General features: G+C 37.0%; 1 protein-coding gene across 1 annotated transcript in view; it reads left to right on the plus strand.

Moving 5' to 3' along the window:
* Positions 1-23,410, plus strand: part of TOMM70 (translocase of outer mitochondrial membrane 70) — a 37,736-nt gene that overhangs the window by 8,090 nt on the left and 6,236 nt on the right. Inside the window, exons 2-9 of the mRNA XM_006729576.3 lie at positions 6,333-6,506; positions 8,737-8,863; positions 10,453-10,562; positions 13,594-13,742; positions 15,426-15,633; positions 18,452-18,586; positions 20,010-20,117; positions 20,977-21,093. Coding sequence (XP_006729639.1) covers positions 6,333-6,506; positions 8,737-8,863; positions 10,453-10,562; positions 13,594-13,742; positions 15,426-15,633; positions 18,452-18,586; positions 20,010-20,117; positions 20,977-21,093 — 1,128 coding nt within the window. The remainder of the gene's footprint in view (positions 1-6,332; positions 6,507-8,736; positions 8,864-10,452; positions 10,563-13,593; positions 13,743-15,425; positions 15,634-18,451; positions 18,587-20,009; positions 20,118-20,976; positions 21,094-23,410) is intronic.

Below are 23,410 nucleotides of genomic sequence, written 5' to 3' on the forward strand. Positions count from 1 at the left end.
AAGACTATCCAAACCAAAAGTGATTTCCAGTAAGATAAATGGCTTTATAGTCTTTTAAATCTCCCTAGTAGCTTTTAGATATGCAAATAGACCATATGAAAGATACTAGCATTTCGAGATGTTCCCATTATGTTTTAGATCTGCAGATCTTCATTTCTCATTTATAAAATATGCTTTCAAAATCGTCTTTGGGCTTATTTTCTTTCTTTTTTTTTTTTTTTTAAGATTTTTTACTTATTTATTTGAAAGAGAGAGAGTAAGAGAGAGCATGAGACGGGGGAGGGTCAGAGGGTGAAGCAGACTCTCCCCCGAGCAGGGAGCCCAATGCGGACTCGATGTGGGACTCAATCCCTGGACTCGAGGATCATGACCTGAGCTGAAGGCAGTCGCCCAACCAACTGAGCCACTCAGGCGCCCTGGGCTTATTTTCTAACTTCAATCTTTAATTCTGAAAGTTATTATTAAATAATAACTCGAGAATGTAGACTGGTGGTAGCGGGTGGGGAGTGACTGAAAAGTAGTACAAAGGATTCCTGTAGGATGGATTTAAAATCCCTCATAAAGAATTGTTAGTCGTGTGTTTTCTAATATAAACTTTTTTGTCCAGTGCATATATTTTCATTTCTGCCTGGTTTTCGCCTCAAAGCTTATGAAAATGGGTTTAGTTCCTGACACAGGAGAAGGTTGGCATTATGTTAGCCAGCTTTTTGTCCTAAATTTTATCAGTAGGCTGAAATAATTAGTTTTTCTGTACTGTCCTTGTTGTAATGCTATTCTTTCTCTGCATTTTTATTAATGAAGGGAAATAGTTGGACAGAAAGTAATGGGGCAAGCAGTGAGCTTAGGGTGATAGGGATGTTAACCAAGATTGTGCTCTCCGAAAATGTAGTTTGGTTGCTTTCTGGAGTGGCAGTGGAGGAGCACTGGAGGAAAATTGCGACTTGGTGATTTGCCTGTGTAATTTGGTCCTTTTCCACAGTGTCATTCAGACCATTGTGGGGGTTGGTTTTGGTTTTGTGGGTTTTTATTGTTTGGGGGCATGTTGTGGGGTTTTTTTGTTTGGTTATTTTTGTTTTGTTTTTTACGGGAATAAGGAAAGGAAATTAATCAGACTCTGATTTTGGCCTTAGGAGTTAAAGAATTTTTTTTTTAATTTTATTTTTAAGTAATCTCTATACCCACTGTGAGACTCGAAATCAGAACCCCAAGATCAAGAGTCGCACGCTCTAATGACTGAGCCAGCTAAGTACCCTGGAGTAAAAGAATTTTTAATAATTTTAAAAGGAGCTATTATAAAACTTGACCAAGTGGAGGAAAATAGCTAATTGAAAGATTCACCTGATTGGTTTTAAGTTGATTTAGATTTTGCTGAATAAAAGTAAGAAGTGTCTATCCTAAGTATAAGAAGGAAGCCTTGTGTACTCATTTCTCTGTTCTTTTAACTTGTCAGCCCTTGCTATGAATGCTTTTTCTGGTATTCTGTATGGTATTATTTAGCCTTAAACTTCTAGACAGGAAAGAGTTCACTGCTGTTTCTGCTAATGAAACAAGGTCAGTACCTCTGAAACAAATAATACATTATATGTTAAAAAAAAAAAAAGAAAAGATAGTAGGAAGGGAAAAATGAAGGGGGGAATAGGAGGGGGAGACGAACCATGAGAGACTATGGACTCTGTGAAACAAACTGAGGGTTCTAGAGGGGAGGGGGCTGGGGGGATGGGTTAGCCTGGTGATGGGTATTAAAGAGGGCAATTGAATGGAGCACTGGGTGTTATACGCAAACAATGAATCATGGAACACTACATCAAGAACTAATGATGTAATGTATGGTGATTAACATAACATGATAAAATAAAATTAAAAAAACAAAAACAAGGTCATCACTCTGTCCAGAAATGTTTTTTTATGTAATCTGCAAATTTTCTTTAAAATACTAAATAAATCTTCAGTAGGTTTATAGTCAGATATACTTCTCACATGCTTTTAATATGCCACATTGTTTTCTACATAAACAGTCCCTTGTGTTTAAGGATGTGTATTAGCCATGTTCTAAATGACTTAGAAACATTGTAAACTTTTTGCCAGAAATTGGAAGAATGTTTTTCTTGATATATAATGTCAGAAGTAACTGAGTTTCATTATTTTGAAGTTTTATTAGGCACATAAAGTGTGCCAAGTGTTCTTGGCAGATTATTCCTTTTATCAGTATAACTGTCCTTCTGTGTTCCATCTGAGGCTTTTTAATGGTTATTTGTCTGATACTGCCTTCTTTTTCCTGGTATTTGCCTTCTGTAACTTTTTTTACATTCTTTTGACCTGTCACTTTGTTTTAGGTCATGCCTAATAGGCAGCATAGTTTTTTAATGTGGAGATTTAACCTTTTAACATTATTGTTATTAACATGTTTAATGATCCTGCTATATGTAAGCTGCTTTTTTGTTTCTTTATCCCCTCCTTCCTACTTGTATTGAGTATTTGCCCCACTTTCGGGTTTATTTTTAGTGGTAAGGAAGTTGTACCACCTCTGTTTCTGTTCTTGTGTTCAACCTTAAAAGCTAGTTTGGCTAGGTATAAGATTGTAAATTCAAGATAATCTTTCGTCAGAACTTTAAGTTGTTACTTCATTGGGTTTTTTTTAGTACCTCTTGTTTGTGACATCCTAACACCAGTTTGGTTCTTTTTCCTTTGTGGATCCTCTGTTTTTTCAGCCTAAAACCTTTCAGGACTTTTGTTGGGAGATTTCACTCTGATGTGTCTGAAAATGTGTCATTTCAGCTCCAGGAATTTTTCTAATATTTCCTTAAACACACCTTTCTGTGCCTCGCTTTCTAAACTCCAGATAGATACATGTTGGAACATCTGGATTTATACTCCATGTCATTTAACTTTTCCTCCAGACTTTTCACCTCCCTATCCTCTGTTTTCATTGCATTCTGGCAGATAGCCTTGGCTCTACCTTCTACTTGTTAATTTGCTCCTCAGTTATGCCCATTCTGATATGCAGTCCCAGGCCATCTATTGAGTTGATTGTAATAATTCTTTTTAACTTTCAAGATGTCTAATTGGTGCTCTGTAAAAGCAGACTCTTTCTTTTTTAATTTTATTTTTAGAGGGAGAGGGAGAAAGAGAGTCTTAAGCAGGCTCCACACCCAGCACAGAGCCCAACTTGGGGCTTGATCTCACTACCCTGAGATCATGACCTGAGCCGAAAACAAGAGTCAGACACTTAACTGACTGAGCCACCCAGGCACCTCAAAAGCAGCCTCTTTTTTAAATGTGATAGCCTCTTATTCCACTGATGTTAAAGTTTCTGTTCGCTTGGTTTATACTGCTTTTCTCAAATACTAGTTTCTATTTGAGTTGGATGCCTCTCTCTCATGTTAGCAGTACTCGGCAGTGTGGTCTCTTGAAAGACAGACCAGGTATGCCTGTCACTTGTCTCTTAGGTTTAGTCGATCTTTACTCCTTCTGGATGACAGAGCCCTACTCCAGTGTGCCTTCTGCTTCTCTCAGTGGAATGGGAGGACTGTTGAGGTTGCTTCAAATGCAGTTCTCCAGCAGTCAACTTGATAGTTGCCCTCCTATAGTCCACAGCCACATAAGAGATTCCTGGTTGTCTACTATGGATGTTTTGTGCCAAGAATTTTCACTGTCAAAGCTTTCGGAAGATGATTAAGGCTTTGGACAAATGGTAGAATTTATATTCATCTTTTAATTTATTTGTGGTTTATTTGGTTCTTTTCATCCTCCTACATCCTAGTTTTAAAATATGTTCTTATTGACACTAGCTGGCTTAAACTGTTTAATATTCTAAACTTAGGAGGTGCCTGGCTGGCTTAGTCTGTAGAGCGTGTGGCTCTTGATCTCAGGGGTCATGAATTCAAGCCCCATATTGGGTGTGGAGCCTACTTTAAAAAAATGTATTAATATATCTGAACTTAGATAAATGCAGTTTCCAACAAATCTTTGCACACTATGCTTTTAAAAAATAACTATAGGGGCGCCTGGGTGGCTCAGTCGTTAAGCGTCTGCCTTCGGCTTAGGTCATGATCCCGGGGTCCTGGGATCGAGCCCTGTATCGAGCTCCCTGCTCCGCGGGAAGCCTCCTTCTCCCTCTCCCACTCCCCCTGCTCGTGTTCCCTCTCTCGTTGTGTCTCCCTCTGTCAAATAAATTAATAAAATCTTTAAAAAAAAATAACTATAGTTGTACTCAGACTAAAGGAGAAGGGGAACAAAAGGTAGATAGGGGGGAAAAGCAGCAAAGAAAATGAAGCCAGAGTAAGGGATAAAAGAGCATATAGAAAAAAAGGTTGCTATTTCATTTTCTGTTTGTGAATGAGATGCCCTAGGCCCTAAGCAACTTGGCTTTCACAGTTCCTATTAAGTTATTTATAAGGGCAGCTACTTTTGCTTTTGCTTTGTCAGTGCTTACCTGTTGAAGACCTATAGATTCTTTCATAATCACATGTTTGTTAAAGCTGGATGATGCTGACAAAGTTTTGGGTAAAGATGTGCCACAAAGCTCTTGGACTTAGTAGCTAGAACCTGGATAACTGGAATTGTCTCCAGAATGCTTCCCAAATGTTGACTGAGGTATTCACAGCTGTCCTCGGTGGTAACCACCAACTCTTCCATATTGTACACATGAAGTATGTGCGTTGGGTACCCCAGGAAGATTCTGAGACAAAGATGGGAGTACAAAAAATGTACTGATGAACAAACAACAGATTTGGGATAATAATTATAATTAAAACACTAGCAAAGTGTTTCTAGTATCTGTTCTACACTGTTGACAAACAACCTAAAAGAAAAATAGCAACACAATTACTGGGTATTTACCCCGAAGATACAAATATAGTGATCCGAAGGGGCACATGCACCCCAATGTTTATAGCAGCAGTGTCCACAATAGCCAAACTGTGGAAAGAGCCTAGATGTCCATCAACAGATGAATGGATAAAGAAGATGTGGTATATATATACAGTGGAATATTATGCAGCCATCAAAAAATGAAATCTTGCTATTTGCAACAAAGTGGATGGACCTAGAGGGTATTACACTAAGCGAAATAAGTCAATCAGAGAAAGACAAGTATCACATGATCTCACTGATATGAGGAATTTCAGAAACAAGACAGAGGACCATAGGGGGAGGGAGGGAAAAATGAAACAAGACAAAACCAGGGGGGGAGACAAAACATAAGAGACTCAATCTCAGGAAACTAACTGAGGGTTGCTAGAGCGGTGGGGGGTGGGAGGGATGGGGTGGCTGGGTGATGGACATTGGGGAGGGTAGGTACTATGGTGAGCACTGTGAATTGTGTAAGACTGATGAATCACAGACCTGTACCCCTGAAACAAATAATACATTATATGTTAATAAAAAAAAATTTAAAAAGAAAAATAGCAACACACATGAATAAATCATTTTCAGAATAAGAAGGCTGTACGGTCAATAAACATGAAAAGATTTTCAGATTCATTAATAATGAGGAAAATGCAAATCAAAATAATACTGGAATATTACTTTAGATCATGGTTTTTCAATGAACTTGGACACTACTGACATTTTGGATCTGATAATTCTTTGTGTTGGGGGGCTGTCCTGTGCATTGCAGAATGTTTAGCAGCATCCCTGGTGTCTACCCACCAGGTTAACAATAGCAGCTACTCACCCCTGCCTCCTACGGTTGGATGATCGGAAATTGTGAAATGTGTCCTAACCAGTAAAATCACCCCTGATTGAGAACCCATTAGACTGGCAAAAATTAGCTATCACAACTCTTGCTGGCAGGAATGGCAGGAAAGTGGATCTTTACATTTAAAGCACTATAGCAATTTTTTTGAAATAAAAAATACATAAATTGTGGAATTTAAGAAAGAACACAGATGAACAAATGGGAAGGGGAAAAAGAAAAAAAAGGAGAGAGGGAAACAAGCCATAAGAGACTCTTAACGATAGAGAACAAACTGAGGGTTGATGGAGGGATGTTGAGGGGATGATAGGCTAAACGGGTGATGGGTGTTAAGGAGGGCACTTGTGATGAGCACTGGGTATTGTATGTAAATGTTGAATCACTGAATTCTCGAAAAACCAGTTGCACTGTATGTTAACTAAAATAAAAACTTGTAATATGAAAAAAAAATACATAAACCTTTGGCTTAGCAATCCTACTACTGAGACTTTATCCCATGAAGATACTTATATGAAGCGACTTACATTATAAACAGCCACTCTACCTCCCCATTTTTCTTCTGTCAGTTTATCACTGTTTAATCACTGATCTGAATCTATTCCTGAGTATTGGTAAGTGTTATTTCCTCTCATTTTAGAACTCTCTTGATAGAGCCCAAGCAGCCAAGAACAAAGGCAACAAATACTTTAAAGCAGGAAAATATGAACAAGCTATTCAGTGCTATACTGAGGCGATCAGTTTGTGCCCTATAGAGAAGAACGCTGACCTTTCCACATTTTATCAAAACAGAGCTGCTGCCTTTGAACAGTTGGTATGTATCTTAGGTGTTTTTTTTCTTCTTTTTGTTTTCTTTATTTGCATAGTGTTTCAGTTAATACCACCCAAATCTAATTAATTTTCTGAACAATTTCAACTATTTTGAAATTACAGACTTTTTGTTTTCATATCCTTTAATTACATAACTTTCTTAAGAACAGATTTTAGTTTTGCTGGTTACAAATATAACTATATATTAGATTTTATAAAATTAGATAATACAGGAAGCCACAGTTTCTGGTGAACCCATCCTTCTCAACAGTTTGAGGCTATTCAACTTTTTGTCTCCATATGTGGGGTGGGGGGGAGACCACATATTGTTGTAACATATTCTTTCAGTTGCCACTGTATCTTGTGCAGTTTTTATTCACACATGCAAATTTGTCATTCTTTCTGAAATGCTATATATAGTAGTAGCTGTTGTATAGATGGATACTGAGAACAGCTTCCTATTGATGAACATTTGGATTGTTTCCTATTTTACCTATTGCATTCAGTATTTGAGTAAATATTTTCATAAGTATTTTTTTTTGCATACTTTTGGGAGGATAAAATTCAAGAATAAAATTCTAGAAATGGAAATATAAAGAAATTGTATCAATACCTACTCCAAACAATAATATATGAATATGCTTGTTTTCTATCGTTCTCACTGACTTATATTATCAGTCTTAATAATATTTGCCATTTTGGTAGGAGAAAAATACTGTCTCTCATTGTTTTAATTTACACTTTTTAAGATGTTGCTAAAGTTGACCGTCCTTTTCTGTGGTTATTGGGCAATTTTATTCTCCGCATTTATTTGTTCAAATTTTATGGACCATCTCCTATACGGAAGGTTACTATAGTATGAGCTGGGTTTATAAAAGCAAACAGTTATGCATAGAGTTCAAGGGTAGCTAAACAATGAACTACTAAATGACATCTTCATAAATGCTTTAAAGAATTAACCTGATCTATAACAGAGGAATGACTGGAGGTGGGGTTCGTACAAACAGTAGAGAAGACGGTGTTAAAAATAGAGGAAACCGTATGTGTAATTGATCTGAGGCAGGAAAAGAGTTTGGTGTGATTATAAAGGATCCTGGAGTATAGAGATTCAACTGGAGAGGTAGCAGAGGGCAGATGAGACAAAGCCTTGCAAAGGTAAGGAAATTGGATTTGATTCTGAGTGTAATGGGAAATACTTAAGGATATTAAGTAGGGCAGGAACATCCTCTAAAATTGCTTTCAATGTTCTGTCAAGAATATATTAAAGGGAGGCAAGAGTGGAGACAGGGAGACCAAATAAGGATGCTGTTGTAGTAGCCTAGGTAAAACATGAAAGAAAGCTGAGACCAACAACTTGCTGTTGTATTGGATGTGAAGGATAAAGAAAAGCAGGAATGTTAATAATGGTAGAATGGGCAAGGAGTGAGACAGCTAAGTAGAAGTTGAATTAGAAATGTCTCTAAGGAGAGTGGTTTGGGCTAAAGAGACCAATCTGAGAGTCATCTAATTTTAGATTTTATATAATGCCAGGACAATAGATGTAATCACCTAGGGAGAGAGAGTAGAGATGAGGCTGAGAGTGTTCCACTTGTAGGACTCAGGTGGAGGGGAAGAATTTAGCAAAGGAAACTGAGAAGGAGCCCACATTGAGGTAAGCAGAAATCAAGTAGAGTGGCTGTTCTTTGGAGGTTTGGCAATAAAGAGGAGCTGAGAAATGGGGTAGTAGCTGCAGGGAATTATGGAATCAAAGGAGGATTTTTAAAAGTTGGAAAATACTAGAGTGAGTGTTTTTATGCTCATGGGAATGCTTCAGTAGAGATGGAGATTGATGCAGAGGAGAAATAGCTAACAGAGTGAAGTCCTTGAAGTGGGGGCAGTATGGATCCAGATCACAAGTAGAGGGGTAGCCTTTGATGAAGAGGGGCACTTCCTCACTTTTAACAGCAGGGAAGGAAATGATATGAGCACAGAGATGCAGGTAGGTTTGTAGATTTTGTGGTAGAAAGATCGCCTAAGTAGGTCCTTTGCCTGTTTTTGAAAATCAGGTTGCTTTTCTTTATTACAAGTATTTATATGAGCTGTTATAATATATTGTGGATATTAACTCTTTATGTATTGGGAATATTTTTGTGTGTTATGGGACTCTTAATACTCAGCCTGTTAAGTTTCCAAAACTGATTTCTCTTGAACAGTGCTTCCTTTAGTGTGACTTTTTTTAATACTTTCAATTACAGCAAAAATGGAAAGAGGTGGCACAAGATTGTACAAAGGCTGTTGAACTTAATCCCAAATATGTGAAAGCTCTCTTTAGACGTGCAAAAGCCCACGAGAAGCTAGACAATAAGAAGGAATGTTTAGAAGGTGAGGGTATTTTTGTGTTTACATATGAAAATTACTAAAGGCTTTATAGTCATTGGTAAATTTATATGAAACTCTGCTTGTGAGTAGAGAAATCACTTGTATTTAAAAGTTAGATTCTTCCCCACCTGAGAATTTGTTTTCTAGTTTAAATTGAGATTGCTGATACTTGAGTATTGTCTCTCTTCTCAGTTATGGAATTAAGTTAGTATTAAGATTTGAAGTTTACATCCCATACATTTTTAACTTGGCAATTAATGAGCCTCAGTGTAATTCCATGAATAAGAAATCAGAAAATAGGTTTTAGGTAAGTGATAGTGTTGCTAAGAATCTACATATTTTCAGTGATTATCCTAAATAAATATGAAATAATTTTAAGATGAATCATTAAAGAAAACATTTGGTTTTTGCTCTTGATATTTTCAAACATGATTTTATACCTGATTGGAAATTATGTAGTTGGTACAAAGCATCAAGTGAATTTGCCATTCTCAGTGAATACTGCAAATATTCTGTGGCCTCTAATTGGCCATATTTGCTTCCAAAACTTCAATTAGAATATATAGACCACTGGCTTTTAAAGTATGTTTTTGTAGGTGACATGGCGCTAAACCAAAGTGTGATTTAGACAAGCTAACTCTGCTAAAATCAATAATCAGATTTTGCCATAATTATTTTTTTAAGTAACATTATTTAAAAGGAAAAAGCCATTTTATTTTTAAAATCTGGATTACCAAGTGAGGATGGTTTAGAGAATGGTTTTTTGAAGTTTTGTGGTGTCGTGTACTTTGGTTGTGGGTGGAAGGACGGTTGCTTTGGAAAAGAGAATTCTGAGTTTTCAGCCAGCCCTGGAAGTTACTAACAGTTAATAATTGGTAGAAAGGAGGTTAAGTGGATTTTAGATAGGAGGAATGGGATGGGAAAAAGACATTGATACTGGCATTAGCCAGGTTATCAGAGGAACACACAGCCAATTGACTTGTTTGGAGGATTTGGAATTTTGAGAAACTGAATTCAGAAAGAGTGGGAACAGCTAGTGTTTGAGTATTCTGAAAGGTTGAGAGTTTAAGGAACCACTGATCTTTTAAATGTGAAACCACCTTATCTTGAGCTGTGGCATAACCAGATGAAAATGGTATTTTGCAGCAGATTTAATTGAGAACTCTTGGCCAGATGGCTTTGGACACAAGGAATAACTCTGAGGCCTATAAAAAGAATCAGACATGAGAGAGCCACATTTCACTGATTTGGCCTCTAGGTACTGGCCAGAAGAGAATCTTCCTGGATTCCTTGTTTATTTACTATGTAGAATGTGAGAGTGGTGAGAAACATCACAAACCATGCAGTATAGTCCCTTGGATTTCACAGGTGAGGAAAGTGAATAACCAGAGAAGTGGAATTTCTGAGCTTTGAGTTTGGTTATAGAGTATATAAAACTAAATGTTGAACAGAATCAATTTATTGGAAATGAAATTGATAGCTACATCAGGCTATCAGTTTCGCTTGGCTTTCTGTGGTAACACTGTGCCCATTTGATGCTGCTGATCATCTTTGCAATAATTTTATACTTTTATTTTTTCCATCATTTCTAGATGTCACTGCTGTGTGTATACTAGAAGGGTTCCAAAATCAACAAAGCATGCTGTTAGCTGATAAGGTTCTTAAACTTCTTGGAAAAGAGAAAGCCAAAGAAAAATACAAGGTAAGTCTGAGTTGGTCAGTAGAGGGAATATACATTATGAAGGGTCATTTTTAATTTACACTGCTTAAACTTGGATGTGATAGTAATGGTAACTGAAATTAGATCTGGATTATAGTCTTTTCCTGTGATCTTAGGCTTTTGTGGCTTATCTTTTCAAAATAAGAATGTAGGCTATATCCAATATGGTATCTGGAGAATACTGAAAGAATTCATCTATATTAGGGGTCACCAAACAAGGCCTGTGGGCCACATCCACTCTGCCATCTGTTTGTGTAAGTTATGTTTTACTGGAACACTGCCCTCAGACATTGTTTTTAAAAAGGCTGCTTTTTAAGCTAAAACAGCAGAGTGGAGTGGTTGTGACAGAGACTGTATGGCCTGCAAAGCCTAAAATACTTATTATCTGGTCTTTTACAGGAAAAATTTGCCAACTCCTATCTATATCATTAAAGTTTTTAAAGATACAAAATATAAATTGGCACTGGTTTTAGGCAGTCTGTAACAGATGACTTAATTCAAGAAACATTTATTGAACAAAGCAATTTTAGAAGGGTGGGTAGATATGGTCCTTGCCCTTACAGAATTACAATTTAGTGAGAGAGACCATTAGTAAGTGTAAAAGGCATGATATGGTGAAGTGTCATGGAGGGATATAAGTAGGTGCCATGGGACTACCACAGGCATCACTAAATTTCACTGGAGATTTTTTGCTAAACTTCAGTAATGTCAAGTCAATTGTTCCTTTTTTCTTTAAGATTAACTTTTCTCTTAAATTGATTTTAATAAGCTGTGTGGTTTTTTAATTTTGCACTCCTGAATATTCACTGAGTTAAACAGTTAAAACGGGTTTCTTCACTGCAGGACTTTCATGTGCTAGGATATATTGTGAATCTCCAAGAGGAATGTAGCTGTAGTTGTTCTCAGTCTCTTTAAACTCTGGAACCCTTTTTTCCCTTGATCATTTCCTAGAACAGGGGTTCCGCAAAACACTGTAAGTACCATGTAATAGTCTCACAACCTCAAAGGAGCCTCGTTTCCTTGTGTATATTTATATAATGTTATTGTTGAGTGATTATACTGGTTGGACTTCCGGGGTGGTAAGAAAAATATAAGATAACCTACATTTACATAGGTTCCAAATCAGTTTCCACTTGTATTTTCTTTTTTTTTTTTTAAGTTTTTATTTGTTTAAGTAATCTTTCCACCCAACATGGGGCTCGAACTCACAACCCCAATCAGGAGACACATGCTCTTCCAACTGAGCCAGCTACGTGCCCCTCCACTTATATTTTCTAATCTGTTTGTATGCCACCTTTGTGGCACAAAATCACAAAATACTTTTTTACATTATTTTTATTTTTACAAGAACCCTGTAAGATAAATAAGGCAAGTATTTTTATTGCCATTTCGGAGATGAGAAAACTGAAAATGACGTGTACAAGGTCACATGGCTAATAAATGGCAGAGCTAGAATTTGTATCTTGTTCCTTTGATACTTAATTCCATTACTTACATTGTTTTCATTTTAAATTTGTAATTCTCTGTGGAAGGCAGGGAGGTGCCTTTTCCAAGCTGAAATAGTAAACTAAAAGACATTAATGATTTACTTAGCCTTCAGTGACTGCTATTTAAAGTGGAAAATGATTGCCACTGTATATTCCTATGCAGAGTCTTTAGTGAAATACTGAAGTTAAGCAGACTTTTTACTTGATGGGTGACCATTTGATTTAAAATATTAACTTGTATAATCCTAAATTAAGACATTGAATCTCTTCCAAAAAAATATGGGTTTCCCCTTAGATTTCCTGTTGTTGTCTTCTTTCCCAATTTCATCTATCCTAGATTAGGTCATTTACTTACAAAGCCAAATTCCCTTTTTCTTTCCCCTCCTTCAAATACAAAGGCATTAAATCTACCAAAATAACAGAAATGGTATTTGTTACGCATACAATCTAAAATATCATATTTCAATTTAAAAATCTTTTGGTTAAATTTTTAAGCTAAAGGATCCAAAATATATGATAAGAGCCTTATGGCCATGTTATTCCCTCTACCCTCTTTAAAACTTTATCCTAATCAGACTAAAAGGAGAAATAAAATACTTCTATAATTATGAATCAGATTGCCATGTCAAAAGTGGTAATTTAAATAAGAAATGTGATTTCATTCAGACTTTCAGGGGCATTTACTATAATGGAGATCTTCAGATGCAATACAATTAGAGGACAGATGAAAGCCCGTGGTAAATGGACTTAACGTTACAGCACCTGTGTAAGATGTGGTCTTGAATGGTTAATTAAGATGCTGATCTTCTAGGACAGAGACCAGAGGGAGATAATTTTATTTTTTATTACATTTTTAAGATTTGATTTTTAAGTAATCTCTGCACCCAGTGTGGGACTCAAACTTATAACCCCAAGACCAAGAGTTACACACTGTACTGACTGAGCCAGCCAGGCGTACCAGGAGATAATTTTTAACTCATCAGCTATTTGCCTCCTGTGTTACACATTTCACCTTTTTAACTTTTAGTGAGTAGTAGGGGTTCTTGATCCTTTACATCTTTGGAGAGGGGAAGTGTCATTTAATATTTATTTATTTATTTATTTAAGAGAGCTTGAGTGCACGTGTGTGTGTGTGTATGTGTCGGGGAGGGGGAGGGGCAGAGGGAGAAGGAAAGAGAGTCTTAAGCAGACTCTACACTCAGCTCAGAGTCCAGTGTGGGGCTCGATCTCATGACCCTGCGATTATGACCTGAGCCAAAACCAAGAGTCAGATGCCTAGCCAACTGCACCACCCAGGAGTCCCAGGGAGGTGTCATTTAAAGCCTGCTTTGAACAGCTGGGATGGGTAACTCTACCTATTCCACTATCTCTTGTCCTGTCCTGTGGTTTGGAGCCTAATAGTCTTCAGTTGTTTGAGAATGAGATTCCAGTTTTTACAGCAGTCATTCTCACTGTTGTACAAATGTACCTGCTTCTTTGGTCAGTGTTTTCTCATTTTGATATATTTAAACATGATTAAATTTCAGAATCGTGAACCTCTGATGCCATCTCCCCAGTTTATCAAATCTTACTTCAGTTCTTTCACGGATGATATAATTTCTCAGCCCATGCTTAAAGGAGAGAAGTCTGATGAAGATAAAGACAAAGAAGGAGAGGCTTCAGAAGTTAAAGAAAAGTAAGTGTATCAAGCATAGTATCTATATAGTCCTACATGATATTCTCAAGAGGATTCCCAGTGAGTAGAGTGGTTGACTATATTGGAACAGGGGCACTAACTTGAAAAGTATCATGTAGCTCAACATCCAAATGTTTTAGTGCAGGGAGGTTTATAAACTATGAGGTGCTTAGGAGTGCCCTGAAGAGTGACTTTCTTCAGAGTTTTTTCTTTGTTTTCTGCTTGCCTACCCATTCTTTGGGCTTCTTGTGTTTGCTCCTATAGAGAATTGAAACCAAAGTACAAAATGCTATGTTTACAACTAGAGATCAAGTGATGTGATGTGGTATGTAAGTCACCTAGTCTGCTTATCCATTTATATTGTGTTTTGGTATTAAAACTAGCTCTCCTTTCTAAGAGAAGGTTCACTATTGCTACCAACATGCCATTTTTTAATGAGTTCTGGAAAAATGGGACTATTGTTCCTGTAGCAAAGCATAGTTTTGCATCTATAGCATATTGGAAAGTTTGAGGAAAGATTGCTTTTGATTTGTATCTCCTAATTTTTCAACCATTGTTGGCCACCTTTTAAGGGAAGATACTATGCATAATTGTACCAAGATATTCAAATTTTAGTTAGTTGATACACAGTCTTTTCAGAAAATGTAGTTGAGAAGTAAATGTTTAAGATAATGCCAATAATTTCCTCTTCAGGTTAGGGAATAGTCCTTGCTAGAAAAACTACAATGAAGTTAAAATGCAGGGAATATTAGAATGTAATGATTAATTAAGATAAATTAAGAGAGTTCATAAGATTTTGACTGATACAGCCTAAGTTACTTGCCAGTTTTCTGTACTCAGGATATATAACAAATGAAATGAGAAAATATACTCTAACTTATGGAGCCTTATGTTTGTAAGACCCCTTAGAGGTTAGCTAGTATAAATTTCCTTTTCAGGTCAAAAAAAAAAATCCCTTCTACAGGCATCCTCAATAAAAGTTATCATCTTAGAAGAATAATGATGTTGTGGCCACTGTATTTTAAAAAGTAGGAAAGGGTGTGTTTTTGTAATGCCCCCCCTTAATAGAAGAATCTTCCTTTAAATTTGCTTCTTTGATATTTCCACCTATTCATTTTAGGTCTGTTTATTTAGGTGAAACAACAGCTTCTGGATGAGAGCCCTTCAGATAATTCTCTGCCTCCAGTCTTGCTCTTCTGTAGTGTGTTTTCCACAACATAGAGTGTTCTTTACCAAGTACAGATTGGGTCATGTCTCTTCCCTTGGCTTCTGTCTCCTAAACTTAATTATCTCTTCTCTTTTCTTTCTGTTGATCATAAAATAACTTGAGTGACATCAGTGTGCCATATGTATGAAGGTGAATAAGACCAGATCCTTGTCCATGTTGCAGATCAGTCAGTCATTAGCTCATCTTTTATCACATCTAAATGCTGAAGCCTGGGCAGTAACCCTAGGTTTCTGCTGTTGACTCTGTTAACCTTTTTCCAGGACATCAAGAAAAATCCCAGTCCACACCAGGAATCCTAATCTGTTATTCCTTTCCCCACTATCCCATTCCAGTCCTACACTGGAATGTTAAGGGGAAGTGGACAGGTGCTTAACTCTAGTAATACTAAGTGTGGCAAGTTTCAGCATTTGATCCTTTCATAGTAAATAATTTCCTGTGTTCATTTTTATTTTCAGTTCTGGATATTTAAGGGCCAAACAGTATATGGAAGAAGAAAACTATGATAAAATAATAAGTGAATGCTCAAAAGAAATAGATGCTCAAGGCAAATACATGGCAGAAGCATTATTACTACGAGCCACCTTCTACCTGCTTATTGGCAACGCCACTGCGGCCAAACCAGATTTAGATAAGGTCATCAGTTTGAAAGAAGCTAATGTGAAGGTACATTTTAAAATGTGTGTGTGTGTGTCTGTGTGTGTGTGTGTGAAAAGAATTAATTAAAAGAATGGGGCTTGTATTACAGGTTTTGCCAAGTTTTTCACATTGCAGTTGCCATTTTCCAAAAGACTGTTTTTATTTTGGAAGCAACTACACCTAATGATGATTTGGTGCAGTGAAACTGAAACATAAATAGCAGTGATGTTTATCTTTAGCCAGAAAAGGAATTTTTGTCTTTTTTCTATGGCATCTGGTAACTTCAGCTTCCTTTTAAAGCCACTGCCTACTGTATTAGACTATATTAAGATCGGGGGAAGGGTGATATAGTAATGCTATAGGTAGTACTGTAAATAACATACAATAGGTAGTACAAGATTATAAAATACATTTAATAAAATAAACACATTTAATAATTTGAAAGATTTTATGTTACATGAATTAAAAAACGGGTTCTAAAAATATGATATATACTGAAATATACCAAAAATTTCTATAGTTGTGTGGTTGGAACAGCTTTTTAGGTGTACATAATTATTTTCATAATTAAGATTTAGGGGGATCTGAATATATGAGCCTTCTACTCAGTGTTTTAATAAGACAGAGCTTAGCTACCAATTAACTTACTAGTTAACATTGTGATTTTGGTTTTCATTTCCCTATGGCTAATGATGCTGAACATCTTTTCATATTCTTACTGGCCATTTGTATATATTCTTCGGAGAAAGTCTATTCAGATCTTTGACATATTTTTAAATTGGGTTCTGTTGTTGAGTTCTGTATATATCCTGGATAAAAGTACCTTATCGGATACATGATTTGGATGCCTTACTAGTTAACATCTCTGTGGCCTGTTTCCTCACTGAATTAAGTGAATTCTCACTTTTTTGCCCTCCAAATGAATCATTCATGTATTTTGTGGAAAAGTTGTTTTCAAGGCCTAAGTATTTGTTAATAAACTATCTTTTTTTTTTTTAAAGATTTTATTTATTTATTTATTTATTTATTTTTTTTAAGGTTTTTATTTATTTGACAGAGAGATACAGCGAGAGAGGGAACACAAGCAGGGGGAGTGGAGAGGGAGAAGCAGGCCTCCTGCCGAGCAGGGAGCCCGATGCGGGGCTCGATCCCAGGACCCTGAGATCATGACCTGAGCCGAAGGCAGACGCTTAACGACTGAGCCACCCAGGCGCCCCTAAAGATTTTATTTATTTATTTGAGAGAGAGAGAATGAGAGAGAGCACATGAGAGGGGGGAGGGTCAGAGGGAGAAGCAGACTCCCTGCCAAGCAGGGAGCCCAATGCGGGACTCGATCCAGGGACTCCAGGATCATGACCTGAGCCGAAGGCAGTCGCTTAACCAACTGAGCCACCCAGGCGCCCAATAAACTATCTTAACCTCTTGTAAACAAAAGGTGTTATGACTGTTAAAAGTTCCTTTCAAAATGAGGTTTTCAAATTGAAGATACGCTCGTAATACAATTTTTAATTTTATTTCCTACTGATTACAAATATGTTCTGTTTTTGTTATAATTGTGGGGGCATTCTTATTTGTTTCATTGAAAGAAAATTTACATGTACTTTTGCTCAAAAAATTTTTTTGGAGAAGAAACCTATTTCTTGCTTTCATGACCATGACTTTTTGTTTCAATGGCAAGTAATAAGGATGGCTATCATATGCCCTATACAAAAATTAACTCAAAATGGATGAGAAACCTAAATGTAAGAGTTCAAACTATAAAACTCTTGGAAGAAAACCTAGAAGGAAATCTTCTTTACCTTGGATTAGGCAGTGATTCTTTAGATATGGCAACAGTACGAAAATCATCAAAACTAAAAACGTTTGTAATTAAAAGGACACCATCAAGAAAGAGAAGCCACACGCCACAGAATGGGGGAAGATATTCACAAATCATGTATCCGATAAGGTGCTTTTATCCAGGATATATACAGAACTCAACAATAGAACCCAATTTAAAAATAGGTCAAAGATCTGAATAGACTTTCTCCGAAGAATATATACAAATGGCCAATAATTGAATATGAAAAGATGTTCAGTATCATTAGCCATAGGGAAATGAAAACCAAAATCACAATGAGGTATCACTTTATACCCACCAAGATGGCTATAATCATAAAGATGGACAATTAAAAGTATTGGTGAGGATATGGAGAAATTGGAAGTCTCACATATTACTGGTAGAAATGTAAAATGATAAAGTCCCTTTGGAAATTAGTTTGGGAGTTCCTCAAAAAGTTAAATATATATATCTCAACACAAAAACTTGTACATGAATGTTCATAGCAGTGTTATTCATAATAGCCAAAAAGTGGAAGCAACTCAGATGTTCCTCAACTGACGAACAGATAAATTGTGGTATATCTGTACAATAGAATGATTATTCAGCCATAGAGAAGAAAGAAGTATTGACACATGGTATGACATAGATGAACCTTGAAAACCTTACGTTAAATGAAGGAAGCTAGACACAAAAAGGCCACATCATGTCCGGTTCCATTTCTGTGAAAAGTTCAGAACATACAAATCTGTAGAAATAGAAAGTAGAGTGATGGTTTCCAGGGGCTGCGGATTAGGGAGGAAATGGGAAATGACTACTAATGTGTATGAGGTTTCTTTTGGGGGTGATGGAAGTGTTTGGAATTAGTGGTGATGGTTGCACAGTTCTGTGAATATATTAAAAACAACTTGTACACTTTTAAAGGATGAGCTTTTGGTGTGTGAATTAGACTTCAATAAAGCTGTTATTTTTTTAAAAAAACTGAATTCTAGTCATGACAAACCTTTTCTCATTTTGGTTCTGTAGCTTCGAGCAAATGCTCTCATCAAAAGAGGCAGCATGTACATGCAGCAGCAGCAGCCTCTGCTGTCTACTCAGGATTTTAACATGGCTGCTGACATTGACCCTCAGAATGCAGATGTTTATCACCACCGAGGACAGGTAAATTTATTTTCATATCAAGAGTTCTGACCTTTGGATGGAGGAATATGGTACCATTTTTGAGAATGTTGTCACAGGTTTCCTTGTATCACTTCTGATAGCTGTGAACAAGGTATAGTTTTATAGTTTGGGTTGGCATTTATTCAGTCCCATCTTAAATATTTGTCCTTTGAGTTTTGGTATTTGCTGATAAAAAAAAAAAGAAGAAGCCTACAAATGTTGGCTTGCCTGTTCAAGTTTGGTTTTCAGGTGTTTCTGGCTCCTAGATTTTCAGTGACATTGAAACATTTGTTGGACATTTTGAGTTAATGCTAGAATCAACAAGGTGATTTCTGTGGGCTTCTTGGTGTAAGTAAATTTTGTCCTGGACTATCCAAATAGTACCAAAAAAATCTCTTCTGAATGGAGTTTTCTAATAAGCATATTTGATTTTTAGTAAAGATACGTAGTGATGAAAGCCATTCCCAGTTTCATCCTCATCTGGGGAACACATGGCTTTATTATCTGTTTAACATGGATGTCTTCTTGAAATGCATTAGGGTGGAATGTATAGGCTATCCATAGAATAACAAAAGCAGCTGCCTTTGGCTCAGGTCATGATCCCAGGGTCCTGGGATTGAGTCCCATATCGGGCTCCCTGCTCAGCAGGGAGTCTGCTTCTCCCTCTGCCCCTCCCCCCTACTCATGCTCCCTGTCTCTCTCAAATAAATTAAAAAATCTTTAAAAAAAAAAAGAAAGAGGGCGCTTGGGTGGCTCAGTCGTTAAGCGTCTGCCTTCAGCTCGGGTCATGATCCCAGGGTCCTGGGATCGAGTCCCACATCGGGCTCCCTGCTCTGTGGGAAGCCTGCTTCTCCCTCTCCCACTCCCCCTGCTTGTGTTCCCTCTCTCGCTGTCTCTCTCTCTGTTGGAAAAAATAAATAAAAATATTTAAAAAAAAAAAAAAAGAAAGAAAGAAAGAAAGGAATTACTGATGTCTGATCCGCTTTGAAATTTTAAAGTACAGAGATGTTCAGTTTTCTAGGAGAACAGGTTTCTTGCTTAAGAGTGACCAAAACTGCAGTACAAAAATGGTGGGTTTCTAATGGTGTTTTTGTTTTTTTGTTTTTTTTTTTGTTTTTTTGGTAGACAGCAAAGCAAGGTTTATTGAGCGATAGCAAAGTGATCCTACAAAGCTCCCAAGGAGGGAGGGGACCCAAGAGGGTTCCCCTCTAATAGTGCTTTAGAAAAAATTGGTTAATAGTTTTAGAATCTTTCCTTTAAATGATAGGATTTTCTAGTTCACTGTTTCTAGAAAGTAATTCTGTATTGAATACTACATGCATAGCATGATGCTAAACTGATAAGAGACACTGTACTCAACTGGTGCACCTATTATTTTGAATTGTGTATATTTGTGTGTGTGTGTTTTTGTTTTTTTTCTTAGCTGAAAATACTGCTTGATCAAGTTGAAGAAGCAGTGGCAGATTTTGATGAATGTATTAGATTAAGACCTGAGTCAGCTCTGGCACAAGCTCAGAAATGTTTTGCATTGGTAGGTTCTACTTTATTTTTGTGTTTTCCTAAACATCATTTGTATTTCCCATTGTTAACAAAAATAAGTACCTCATTGTCTACAAAACCATCATCTCTTTTTTCCCCCAAAGGATGACTACAAGGGAAAAATGTGTTTAGGGTAATAGAAGTGTATTTGCTAAATGAGGAATTGCTTCTGTATTCCTCTGGATGTTTTATTTGAGTTCATCTTGGTAGATGTTTCTCCCTGATTTCATGCTTCCCTAAACAGCACTGTTCTCCCTGCTTTTCTACCATAAGCTAGCACAAAAAAACAAAAGCATTTTGAGGAAATACTCTTCAATCATACCACATAACTGCTCTCTCATCTCACCTTATTAATATTCAGAAACACAAAGCTGAAAATCAGGTAAAATAAGTTCATTTTTAGTGAAATGAGGTACTTCCAGTTAACCCTATAGCCTGAGTCCTAAAAGACTTTTTAAAGAAATTGGTCATGAGCACATTTATATTATGGATGAAAAATGTTATTAGGTGAAGCTTAATAGTAACTTTGGTAAAGTAATAAATTATATTAGATTTAAAACTCCCCCACTTATATGCAAAGTTAACTTCTTACAAGTTAGTATGCCTTCTTCTAGATTATTGAACATCTTGAAATTGTATAATGGCAATGAAGTCATAGTTGTACATAGCCTATGGATCCCTGCTCCGGAGATATTTCCTTGGAACCCTTTTAGATGCAGCAAATTAGGTTAGCAAATCACCTACTTTTCTGGAAATACTTATGTTATTTTGTGTGACTTTTGTAATATGTTAAATTCCATGAGTTTTTGAGTTGTTGATTTGACAGGCCTGTTTTGATTTTTTTTAAACAGTATCGCCAGGCATATACAGGAAACAATTCTTCACAAATCCAAGCAGCTATGAAAGGTTTTGAAGAGGTCATAAAGAAATTTCCAAGGTGTGCTGAAGGCTATGCACTATATGCTCAGGTAAATGTGATTTTTCCTATTTTTTCAGTTGGCAGTCCTTTTTTTTTTAAGATTTTATTTTCTTTTTTAGAGGTGGGGGAGGAGCAGAGGGAGAGGGAGGAGAGAGAGAATCTCAAGCAGGCTCTATGCCCAGGAGATCCCGATGCAGGGCTTGATCTCACAACCCTGAGATCATGACCTGAGCCAAAATCAAGAGTTGGATGCTTCGCCGTCTGAGCCACGCAGGTACCCCTTGAAAGATTTCATTTTGAAGTAATCTCTACACCCAACATGGGGCTCGAACTCACAACCCCAAGATCAAGAGTTGTGTGCTCCACTGAGTGAGCCAGCCAGGGCCCCAGTTTACAGTCCTTGTAAAGAACTGCATTTGTATGCTGAATTTCAGTATGGAAATTAGAAAACGGTGCTTCCCTGGTTGCAGCTTCTATGAACACAAATGGCTTTGTTCCTGTTACGATTCCCCTGCCTCCAAAATGGTCTTTTGAATCACCTTAGGAGTGACTCCTATGGTTTTTTTTTGTTTTTTTTTTTAAAGATTTTATTTATTTATTTGAGACAGAGAGAATGAGAGAGACAGAGAGCACATGAGAGGGGGGAGGGTCAGAGGGAGAAGCAGGCTCCCCGCTGAGCAGGGAGCCCGATGCGGGACTCGATCCCGGGACTCCGGGATCAAGACCTGAGCCGAAGGCAGTCGCTTAACCAACTGAGCCACCCAGGCGCCCAGGAGTGACTCCTATGTTAATACAGTTTGAAAACCCTGGCCCTAAACTCAACGTGGGGAAGCTAAAGTTGAACATTTCCCTCAAGTGTTCATTTGGATTGGATTTACAGAAGTTAATTACCTTAGGAAAATTTACTCTGTGCAGTTGGTGGGAAGAATGTCATGGAAAGGTTTTTCTTCCTATTTAGATCACTGTCCTTTTGACAGCTCATTTTAATATCTCTGTGGTTTGCCAAATCCTGAACCTTTCCTTGCTTTAGGATTGAAGGTGTGGAAAGTATTCTATGTACACTTAAAAATTATTTTCACTTTTTAATTGTAGTCTAAAGTCTTTGAAAACTTACTAATTTTAAGTCATCCATTTAAATGAAAATGGTTAGCTTCTTATAGCCACAGTTAGACTTTTTTCTGTAAGTAAATGATCTCAGAATGACTGTTTTCTCTCTTAGTCTTTAAGTTGAAAGTTGCTTTTGGTATATTCATAAACCAGGTATCTCAGTACGCTGTATAATATCTTCTCTTACTCTTTTTTATTCCAAAGAAATGTTTTCCCCCTACCCCAAACATCACAGAAATAAGAAACATTTAAAAATGACCATCTGGGGTGCCTGGGTGGCTCAGTTGGTTAAGCATCTGCCTTCGGCTCAGGTCCTGATCTCAGGGTCCTGGGATCAAGTTCCGTGTCAGGCTTCTTGCTCAGTGGGGAGCCTGCTTCTCCCTCTGCCTGCCACTCCCCCACTCCTACTCTCTTTCTCTCTGACAAATGAATAAAATAAAATAAAATGACTGTCTGGGGTAGACACCTACCTCCAAACCTTTCTGCAGGTTGTTTTGTTTTTAATTTCTTCCATGCATTCTTTGGTCAAGTTATAAGTACCACAGGGTATAACTTTTTTTTGAGAGGGATTATGATAAGATTGGTTTATGTTGGATCTGTTCTTTAGAAGTCCTAATATCAGGTCACCTGGGGGGCTCAGTCAGTTGAGCGTTTGAGTCTTGATTTTGGCTCAGGTCATGAGATGAGGTCCTGTGTTGGGCTCCACACTCAGCATGGAGTTTGCTTGAGATTTTCTCTCCCTCTGCCCCTCCCCCTGCTCGTGCTTTCTCTTTCTCTCTAAAATAAAATCTTTTTTTCTTAAGAAGAAAAAAAGTCCTAATATCACTGCATTGTTAAGAATTGAGATTCTAGGGTATGAAGTACAACCCAGAAATTCTTTAAATTGAGTTTGAAATGATATATTTGTTTTAAAATTCTAGACAGAATGGTGATAATAAAAAAATGAAACACTGGTGGCTGACTACACACTATTGTGAAAGCATGTGTGATATAAAATTTTACAGAATGCATAGAAGTTAAAATAGGACAAACACACATTATAATTGTAGGACATTTTTATTGAATAAGTACATTTGGGTTTATGCATTATGTTTGATTAGGAACAAACCAGAAAGTGACAGCACCATCCTCATCACTGAAATGAAATTCAGAAGGGTTTTTTGGGGGCACAGATTTCTATAAGCAGCTAAAAGAGCAAAGGCCACTGAATAGCTTTTAAAGAAACTAATACTAGGTACAACCTCTTGAGAGCTTTTCTA

Source organism: Leptonychotes weddellii, chromosome 1 (assembly GCF_054177405.1).
Source record: "Leptonychotes weddellii isolate Sample4059 chromosome 1, ASM5417740v2, whole genome shotgun sequence".
NCBI lineage: Eukaryota > Metazoa > Chordata > Mammalia > Carnivora > Phocidae > Leptonychotes > Leptonychotes weddellii.